The 11,211-nt window shown below is 38.4% G+C and overlaps 1 protein-coding gene across 2 annotated transcripts in view; it reads right to left on the reverse strand.

The window, feature by feature from the left end:
• Window positions 1-10,984, reverse strand: part of LOC117290686 (protein phosphatase 1F-like) — a 29,997-nt gene extending 19,013 nt beyond the window's left edge. The window contains exons 1-2 of one of the 2 annotated variants that reach the window (XM_033772208.1): window positions 10,922-10,984; window positions 10,383-10,646 (exon numbers count right to left, since the gene is read on the reverse strand). In XM_033772208.1, coding sequence (XP_033628099.1) covers window positions 10,383-10,558 — 176 coding nt within the window. In that variant the 5' untranslated portion in view covers window positions 10,559-10,646; window positions 10,922-10,984. Of the gene's footprint in view, window positions 1-10,382; window positions 10,703-10,921 lie in introns of those variants that run through there. The other variant, XM_033772207.1, reaches the window with a different exon arrangement.
• Window positions 10,985-11,211: the final 227 nt, after the last annotated feature.

The raw sequence follows: 11,211 nt of genomic DNA on the forward strand, positions 1-11,211 counted from the left end.
GTTCAAGTTTCAATGTACGTATGTGTGTAAAATCGTGTCTAAATTTGTTTTGATGTGCCATGTTCCCGGATGTAATGTACGGGGGCCTGACTACAAATTTTCTCTTCAAATATCACGCCTTGAAATACGTCACGAACAGCGCCCTCTCGGGTCGGGGCCTACTCGTAAATTTGTAAATACAATCAAAACTAATACTTTTAAACCTTAGTTAACTTTTTATTCACATTCCTCTCATAAAAACACATATTTTAGTGACAAAAGCTTTATTAAAAAAAAATACCACTTCCAGGTGACTTTAAGTATTATTTTTAAAGACGGTCATCATAATACACAGAAATTTCATTAAAAAAAACAAATTAATCAAATTTTTACATCACAGTCCTATTTTTGTGGCGAATGTTTTGCATGAGTCTTTATAATATGCAGTATTGGATGAAGCCAGTAGTGGGCAATCCGTTTAATTAAATTTGTAATGAAATACGCACGGCGTGGTGTCATGTTTTAAGTTAACGGTTCAATTCATTGTCTTCTGGACATCTACGATGGGAAAACTTGTTGGTATTAATTAAGTTTACTTCTCAGTATGTACACATTTTTCAGAGTAATTTTTAGCACAGAACAGTTTGCCATGGGAGGGCTGTGCAGAACTGTTACAAATCATTTTTGCTTCACATTTGCATTTTGGCAGGAAGTATCAACCAGGCTTTAGCACTCATGGAGGAGGGGGGGGGGGGAGCGGTTGAGGGTTGAAATCAGATTCCTCAGCCTAAATCATGTTCACAAACTTCAGAAGCTTAAATCATCAATATTAAGTTCCTATACATGTACTGCACTTTATCTACAGGCATCTTGCTTCTCAGTTTAAAGGGTTTGGATACTTTTTGTATGACACAAAACACAAACAATATGCCGCAATGCACCTGAGGAATTGAAAATTAGTTTGGACTAGTGCCGAAGTAGCAACTATTTCAGTCAAATAGTAAATTTCACTAGTCGCCAAGGCTTAGTCTTAATCATGTTCCACTTCAAGCTTAATTGTATTTCGAGGGTCCACTATTGTCCACTTCCCACTTAACGTCATCAATCAACGTGGTGCTCACTGTGCAGTGAGTTTGACCCCGCCAAAGATGCCACCTACTTCTCGGTCATTTGTCAAAACGCATTCATTATCTGCTTTGACATTCAATTTCATCCTCAATAGTGCTATTTGTCAAGCTTTTCAGCCGGTATGAATACGTGTTCAGGTGAACTGCCTACGCACGCACAGGCATGAAAACCATGAAAACAGTGAATGGAAATTTAATAATGAACTTTTGTATTAGGGGTTTTTGTTCTTAAAATGAAAACATTACAATTCAGGTTGTAGATTCTAAAGCATTTTTTTTTTATGAAAAGCATTTTTTACAGTGCATTGTACTAAATTGCACAATCATGTACTGTAGGCCTACATATACATGTACATTGTGTTTTGTACACGTACAACCAACATGTACATGTGTATACACTACACGTAATTCAATGAATCTACTCTCTGCACTGCTTAAAACATTGACTTTACAACCAAAACATTATATTACTTTATGAAAGACCTCCTTACAAACTTTGATAAAAAAAATAAAAAAACTGATGTTGTTTTAAAAGAAATGTCAAAAATAAATGTTTGCCCAGTACATGAACATGTATGCTCATAATTGATATATATATGTGTACAGTTTTTGTACAAATGCACTCTGCAAGATTTAACAAAGCACTAGTTAGTCTTAAAAAGATGGGTTGTCAATATCACCATAGTGATTTGTATTGTGACATCATACTTTGCTTGGCAACTAAGATTGTTTAACATCTTAAGATCAATCTTAGCTCTTTATGAAAATCAAGCTGTGCTTAAATGTACATACGTACAATGTAATTTGACTTGGTCTAATAGGCGATGAAGAAGGGCTCGAATTTTACACTGAACTGTATGTATCACCCAAGGCCAGTGGTTTTAATGTACATAATGTACACATGTACAGTGTATACATACATGCAATGTAGTGTAGGGCCAGAAAACTCAAGACCTGTCCAGCAGTCTCGTTTTTTCTCAATCAAAATGCCATCGTCCTCTTTATAATAATAATAATAATAATAATAACAATAATATAATTTAACAAAATTTAAGCTAATCATCCTTACTCGCAGCTAAAAGCTGAATTGAGAAGGACGCGGCTACAATGTTTTCGAGAAGCAGGCATGCAAAGGGCGCCTTTGGCTGTCAGCCACATCAACCCATTATGACCACAGAGCACAGCCAAGATCGAAAGTGTTTGATTTTTCCCGAGGGAGGAAAACCGGATGGTCTGGAAAACCCTTCTGGCACAGCAGAGAACCAACGTACAACTCAACTCACATATGGCCCCGTCAGGGAATCGAACTGGGGTCACCTTGGTGAGAGGCGAGCGCTTTATGCACACGCCAACCATGACCCAACTTTCCTACAAGCTCTTACACGTATACTTGATATGGCAACATTTTAAAATGCTAATGTTCATGTACGATGAAGTGTGCATCCAGTGATAACAATTAAATAAGAACACATTTCAAAAGATTTAATTTTTTAAGTTTATTGCAATCAGCAGTCATATCAGGCTTGTTTGGAACAGGAAAACACTGCATACGATTTAGGCGAATGCCTTCTCATAACAATGTACAATGTAACCCACAGAAAGTAATTCACAAAGAAATTCAGATCTTAGGAAAAAGAACCTCATTAGGCCCAAAGCCATATATAGGCCTACCATGTCCTATCAATGTGTATAAAATATACAGTATTCAATGTACAGAATCAGTTGCATTTAGCATCCTTCCCATGAAATATGCTAATTACATCCAAGCATGCGTACAGACCCTGTTGGTTGGCAAACGCCATAGAGTTGTGCACTGAGCAGACGCGCAATCGCGTCTGCGTCACGCAGCCATTAGTCGTGTACAAAACAGCACGATGTTCCCTCACGCGATATGTGCAATTTACATATTTCATGGGAAGGGTCTATTACCAATGGTCTGCACTGAACACTGTAGGCCTACTCTTCCTTCTCGATGGCAAGCCTCAAAGTGTGATGTATACGTAGATGTTCAGGCTAGAGAAATACCTACGTACATAGTACAATAGGCATTGAAAGGTTTGACTGTCTTTACTCAGACTTTACGATCATCTCAACAATGATTGCTTTCATCTACTAGAGCTTCTTCCATTTTTTATGGCCACAGATATTTTTCATATGCTGCACCGTTTCGTACAGTGTTCCTATGCATACTCGCCAGGCTAGTTCTTTACAATGTTTTAAGTCTAGGTACACAATGTAGTAAAGAGCAATATTGCTCTAGTCTTTACCTAGATGAAATACAACTGCCGCCAAAATTGTGTCAAGTGATATTATTTGCTTGGATCTGGATCTGGACCACTCAAGAAAAGAAATATTGATCCCTAACCCACATTTGGATGTTGTGTGACCCACATACATTGCGTGTTGACCCACATACATGAATTAGTGACAGCAATTTAATTAGTTTACAAAGAGCAAATTTAGGACAGCTGCTTTCGAAAAATGCACAAAGATATTAGCATCTAAAATAATCAATGTACAGAAAGGCTATGGTTCTCATGCTTCGTTCTTTTGCTTGTTCTTGTGAGCAATCATTTTCTGTGTGACAACACTTTAAAGGGTTAACCACTTTTTGAACGCCACATAAAAACAATGTCCACAGTACATGGTTTGATGATAATGATGGTAGAAAACTTCCCTTAAAATATTACTTTGCTGAGGTGCTGTATTTTTTTTATAAATGAGTAAAAACAATGTCACAAAAATAATTTCCCAGGAAACAAACATTTATTTTAGCATGTCGCCGTATCTTAAAGTATGCAGAATTTCCCCCTGGAAGTGCGCCGAGCTCAATCTTGCTTCCGCATCAAGAAAATCTACAGTTATTATATCATTTAAGACCAACGACCGACAACCGTCCAAGATCTGAACACAATGTACACTCAGTAGGTAAAACCAACACTAACTGTATTTGCACGCTATATCCTGCCAGGATTTAAACCCAATCTCACTCAAGCATGTACCGTGTTCTTGGCATTTATCTCCACCCTGGGTATTCAGGGAAGTCTTAATGCCATTTATATCTGGGCCAGCAGATGTAATATGTCCGTGTAATATCTGGGGTAACACATGTCAATAGTGAAGGCATAATCACATTCACGATTAACAGGTTTTATAAGGGCCTATTTCTTCATTGTATGCATACATAATGTGCAAATTTACAGCAGAGGCTGAACATGTCGACCAAAGTGTGCAGGATGCAAGTAATAGAATATGTAAAAGAGAACCTTCAAATGTTTGACATGTGTGAAATTATTTTTGTATGTCCTCAAAATATGTAGATATAACATGTTAAATTTATCAGTTAATTCAGATCTCCTTTTTCAGCAAAATGGACTTTCCTCCATGTGTATTGCTTTGCATTTATAAACTACGATAAGACAGTCAATGATGAATGAACTACAGGCTGATATCCCCCCCCCCCAATTTTTTTATATTTTAAATATAAATAAATGGGAAAAAAATTGTTTCTTAATTTTTATTTTTTTTAATTGAAGATTGAACCCTGCATGGCACAGTGAGACCTAACGATGTAGTTTACTTCATTGACTTGATTCACCCGATTGTGCGCTCGCTTTTTGGGAAGCGACTTCAGCTCCCCACTTTGTAATGTGTGCATTTTGCACCATTTTGGGAATAGACTTCCCTGTTAGCAACGTACACGCACACTATCTTTACACGCAAGGTGACTTGTAAAAAGGCAGAGACCATGGATAGGCAGTACATGTGTGAAGTCATTGCAAAGGGTCAATACATGTAGCAATATTTGTCAATAATAATAATAATAATAACCAGTTTTTGTATCAGCAATTTTCACACCTGAGGGCTTTTCAAAGCGCGTCCGGCATTATTACCCCTGGTCACTGGGCCTTAAATCATTCCTTAAACCATCTCAACTCCCTGGGGAGTATACAGCCTGTGCGACAGTTGTATGCGCTACTCGGCTAAACCAATCACAAGAACCATCTCTGCCCTCAAAGGTACCCATTTACCCCTGGGTGGAGAGAAGCAATTATAGTTAAGTGTCTTGCTAAGTGTCGCAACCGGGGTTCGAACCCACACTCTGCTGAACAGAAGCACTAGAGATTGAGTCATATCCCCTGCACTGACGTATGGCTTACTAATAATGACAGTGAACAGATATTCACTGCCCATTCAAATGGCCCATAGCTCTCTTCTTCTAGGGACCATCTAGCTCATAAATACTGTAAAGATTTGCTATAAAGGGAAACATTAAATGCCACTCAAAACTTTCATTTTGCATCATTTGATGAGCTTTTGCCTTGACCTCTGTAGTCTGTGTATCAAGATTTCACTAATTGGTTTTAAGATCGGACATTTTTATGGCTGTATTCTTGACAGTTTGCCGGCCGAGTTAATTTTGCTTCAATCATCAATTTGAGCTTGTACCCGAAAGATTTATATAATAATACCAACAAGTATCTTCACCATGCAAAACCTCATGTTCTTTGATCCATGAACATGAGAGTTTCTCTTGTACTGTGTAGTTTGTCGAAATGAGAGCTGTGTGACCCCAAAAAGTCAATTTTCTCAGCCAGGCAAAGGCAATTTTGCAAAGAGCACTTCCATCGAAAAATCTTGCAGTCAATTGGAAACTTTTGAAGGGGCACCAAGTAAGCTTGGGCGATATCACGATATTATCGAATATCGCGATACTAATTTGGAAACGATTTCGATATCGAATCGATTTGGTTTTAATCGAAATATCGATATATCGCGATATATCGTGATATCGATTAAGTATCGCAAGATTGCTATGTATTTCCTAGCTGAGACATCTTGCACCCCATAGGTTTGGAGTAAAACCAGAAGAATATGTCATTAGAACACCTCTCTTATGCCTCTCGATAAAATAAATCGATCTCGCCCTATCGCAACAGCATGGCTTGCGTGTTATTTCTGGCCTGCTAAACACACAGTCAATGTACATAAAGTACATGCATAGCCTCCTCAGCCTTCTTGTTCTATACTTCCTTTTTGAAAGTGCATCGGGTACCAGTTGTACAATGATGGGAGGTTACCAGTGTCCCAAGACTTAATCTCCTAAGAAGGGGGAGTAAGTCTGCAGAGTTTAACAATGAGATTCACAGCTGCACTGAATGCCAGATGGCTCATTGACCCCCATCGCAGAGTGCAAGTTCATTAAGTAACACACCTATCAGTGATCAAGTTCAGGAAATGTGACACACAGGGCAAATGGTGTGAAAGAACTCCCAATGTGCTGCATGGTGCCCAGCCACAATTTGATGCGTGACAGACTTTGCAGCTTTTGTTTCTGCTGTATAGGAACTACTGTCAGACATTCTGCCTTCACTTTTATGTAGACAATTGACCTCAATAGTCACTCATATGGTTTTATCCATTAGGCTTACAAAGACCGTGCCATGTTGGATCTTTTGTCTCTTCGTTTAAACACCCTCTCCCCCTTCCAAATCTGTTTAGAGAGTTCACATGATTTAGTTTTGCCATAACATTTTTAAATTTCTACCAAAGTTTACTGACTTGTGTATTGTGCAGAATACTAAATGGCGGAAAACCAATACACATTCAGCACACAATACTGTTTTTTAAGTACAGTACATGAACATTTAAATGTAGTACATGTCATGTCTATTGGACTGGAGTTGCTAGGACTATGATGTACTTGTAGCACTGAAAAGTGGTTCAACCCTTTCAGTGCCCTGCATCAAATAATAAAGAAATTGCAAAAAAAAAACTTCAAGAAAATACTGACTGCAGTTTAGGCAGAGGAAGTTCAAAAGTGACTTCTACGTATGTATCATGCATAATGTATTTTGGTCACAATTTGACCTTTTCACAAAGGTCATTTTAAGGTCATTTAGCGTGTTGTAACCAAAATATTTTTGGGTTAAAAATAGGGACGATTAATCGGCTCTGCCAAAATTGGGCCGAGGACACTGCTAAGGTTAAGAAGTCAACGGTTTCATCATCCGCAAAAATCCGATCACATTTGGGGAACAAAAAAACAAGCCTAGTCTAATTTTGAATTGTGCTGTCTGCTGAATCTTGAGCATCAGTTTAGTCTTGTTAAAACAGAGAAATAACTCCTTTCTTTACATTGTACCAGTTGTTTAGTGATAGCTACACTATAATTCAAAATTTCATTTTTAACAGATAAGCTGTTAAAATTTTCAACGTACATGCACTATAAAATACACGCTCACATTGACAAAATCCACCTGATGTCATCATCACATTAATCTTGGTTGCGCCATTTTGGAAATCAATGTCCCTAGTTACATGTATATATTACATAAAGCAAGGACTGGTCCTTGCTCTATAGATATTTCATGTACAGTGTATGTGTATTATGCAGCCAGTGTGCACTTTTAAGGCAATACATTGTTATTAGCCTAGTACAGGTTTGTTGTTTTGGCTGTAGGATTTTCCCAGTGAATGTAGTATGGATATTATTGCAAAAAAGAATGTGTAAATTATGCAGTCCTGACCTAAAAAGTTTAAGAACTTGTACTGTGTTCAACTTCATTCAAGTCTTTCTTTTAAAATGTACTTCTTTGTTAAAAGATTGGGGTACTTTTTGTAACACAAAACACAATGACCACAGATTTACAATAAATGTACACAGTTTGAAGATAACGATATCTTCAAACCATGTAAGATTAATGTAAATCTGTGGACATTGTGTTTTGAGTACCCAAACCCTTTAAGAGGTTACCCTGATAATGTTAAACAGTAACTACTTGTAAATTTACTTTTCACATAAAATTTCACATTTTTCCAAGAATTAAACATGAAACATCTCCTCCACCCAAGCTCCAAGGTCAGTGATGTGAAACCATGGAGCTATCCTTTCTATACATTTAGATCCATGATCTTACTAGCCTAGGCGACAGTACTAATGAAATGTTACTCAATTTGCCAGGAGATTTGGCGCTCTTTCTCTATGCTGTGTATGTAAGTGATACATACATGTAACTGTGTTTTAGTGCACCTATATTTAAACTGCTCTCAAAAGGCCTAGGATTAGTGGTTTACTCTACTGTTGCTAACTTGACTGTCACTGGAACCGCATCAGATCAATAGGACTACTACCACCAAGAGTCTTGAACTCAGTAACTAAGCTCATTCTGTACTAACTCATTCAAGCACGAGAATCAACCCCTATTGTGTACGACTGTCAATCAAGAGAATCAAATTGATTGGTTGTCTGGCTGGGTCTCCCCTCCTCTATATTTCCCACTTGTTCGTTGACTGTGCCTATCTGACGCTGTCTGGTTCTCATTGGTAATTGTCAAAGACCAGCATTCTCACTTGGTGTACCCAAACATGATGCATTAAAAAAGAATAAAAAAGAAAAAATCTTCTTCTTCTTCCTCTAAAGTGCAGCTTCGGAAAATTTGAAGATTACCGCACTGTGTCACAGATCTGTGACAATTTGCATTCAATTGGTTGTCGAAGTTGCAAGAGAATGATTGAAAGAAAAACACCCTTGTTGCACCAATTTGTGTGCTTTCGACACAGTGCCTAAAAAGGCTTTAGGTCTGAAGTCTTTTAATATTATTTGAGTATTTGACCTCTTTGTCAAAAACATTGTGACTTCAGAGGGAGCCATTTCTCACAATGTTTTATACTACATGTATCAACAACTCTCCATTGCATGTTACCAAGTAAGTTTAAATGCTCACAATTATTTTGAGTAATAATGTCGAGCAGTGCATTTATAAAAGAATACAGACATGAGGCAGTTTGGCAAGAGTGTGATCATATTCCTCCAATTTCCTCTTCTTGTCAATTTATTTCATGCCAAATTGTTTGGACTAAAAAAAAGAGAGAAAAGATTGGCACGCCCGACCCTTTTGATTTTAACAAGTACTTGTTTGGGGTCTACTGACTCAGGTCAGCTTCTGAATCTATCCCATTGGTAATTAAATAATGCACGATTTGGAACTGTTTTGAAGCCCCAAATTCTGTTTTAAGTCCCAAATGCACAATAAATAGGCTTCGCAACATTGTTGAAAGTGTCCAACCATGGAGGTAGAAATCACTAAGACCGCACAACTTTCGTTGATTTTTTTTAAGAGCCAAACAAGACCAGCCGTCGATTTCACCAAACTCTTCCTAACTTAGGATTAATCTTAGGACTTAGGACGGGTTCAGTTCCGTATCCAAATACGTAGGACGCATTGAACCCATCCTAAGTTAGGACGGGTTACTCGTCCTAACTCGAGTTAGGATTAATCCTAGTGTTTCGTGAGTCGACTGCAGGGCATAGATCGGAACGTTGGTTGTGTGTGACCCCTCAACACCAATGGTCCTCCAACCAAGACTACGGCTGCACAGTTACCACAATGCACCAAGCGCAGCGCTGAGTCCGTTGACCATGGTTGACCTCGACCCCGGTGACGTGCACACGTACACAACCGAAGCTCTGCCCCACTCAGATTCAAATTCTCAACCTGGGACATTTTTTACTCTTTCGCTCCAAGATCTGGTAAGTTGTTGTCCTTTTTCTTCAAATTATTTTCTCAATGGTGTTTTGAGTGATATGGTAGGATTCATTAAGATTTTTTAGACATCATTGAGGATCAAGTTCATGTTCCTAGAATTTGTGCCATGGCTTTCAAAAGGGTAAAAATTGAGAAAATCTGCTGACTAGCTGTCAAAATTGTACGTGTTTAATTAACCATTTCGCCCTGCACACATTGCGGAAGCTTCGTAACCCTCCGGCTACGCCGTCGGCAGGAGGGTTACGTTATTGCAACTACGAAACAAGACATCTAGCTATGACATGACAACCCTTTTTACAATACATATTAGGCAAGGTCCAATATGAAAGACCTGTGTTGAGGGGCGGTGATTGGGCTAGTAGTAGTAGGAGGGTTGACCCAAATGTGAATGATATCCACTCATACAATCAATCTTTGTGTACTCTGATTAATAACTTGCTATGACATGATCATCCATACTACAACAGCACAGGTAGGCAATTCGGCTAGGCGAAGACTGTAGCGTGGTTAGTGTATTGTTTGTATCAAAACAAAAAGTTCAGAAGAAAAAAAGTTAAAAATGCAAAATGTTGAAGCGAAAACTTAAGGTTTACATTCGTTATGCGTTGTTCATAAAACCCACATGAGATTGAACTATTTTTAGGACCTGACTGACACAAAATATCGAAAAAAGAGTCATCTTAAAACGAGAGAAACTAGAGTAGTATTAGTAAGATGGAGAACTTACTTCTGCCCGACGAGGCAATTTGTTACCCATTCGAGGCACTCTCCTTCAATTTCTTCCTTCGTCAGCCGACAAGTCAGACTCGAAAATGGCAAATTATCCGTCCCGGCGTGAGTCGAGCTGAACTCCTCCAGAAACTTCTTGAAATTGGCCTCGTCTAGGTTGGGATCAGAACCCATTTTGATGGTGACAAAACTCTGCGAACTGCAGAGTTTGTTTTATCAAAGAGGGGCAAATTTCCTACAAGTTGTGCAGTCACACGGCGATCTATGGAAAACGTTCGGAAAGACCATTAATACTTGGTGTTATACTGTGTACGGGCGGTCGTGTTTCTGTGTGTGGTACATGCACATAGTGTACATTACACTATAATGTACATTAGCGTCGGTCACGTACATGTAAATGATTGGGGTCAGATATGACGTCATTTCAGTACCTTGTTTGTGTACACATAATAATAACGCACAGCATAGTTACTGTCAAATCATCATGCCAGTCCACTCTAAGGACCTTTTTAGAGTAAGAACTCAAGTGTCGAGCACCTTTTTCTTATGTACAAGTTGCTCTAATGCAGAAGAGAAAGAGGAATTAAATTGGCTGGCGTTTAAAAGGAAATCCTGCAACATCACAGGATAAATTTGATGCTGTCAGTATCCCCCCAAAACGTCTTGTTCAAATCTTCAAGCACTGCCAGTAACATTGATAGCAAAGTCCGATTGAAATAGTTGTTATTTCGTTCCCTAAAAATAATGTTCGGAGGGGAAATAATTCTGACACATAAATAATAATACTGACAAAATCTCCTGACACCATTTCTCACAATGTTCTATCA

The sequence above is a fragment of the Asterias rubens genome, chromosome 5, assembly GCF_902459465.1.
Source record: "Asterias rubens chromosome 5, eAstRub1.3, whole genome shotgun sequence".
Taxonomy (NCBI): Eukaryota; Metazoa; Echinodermata; class Asteroidea; order Forcipulatida; family Asteriidae; genus Asterias; species Asterias rubens.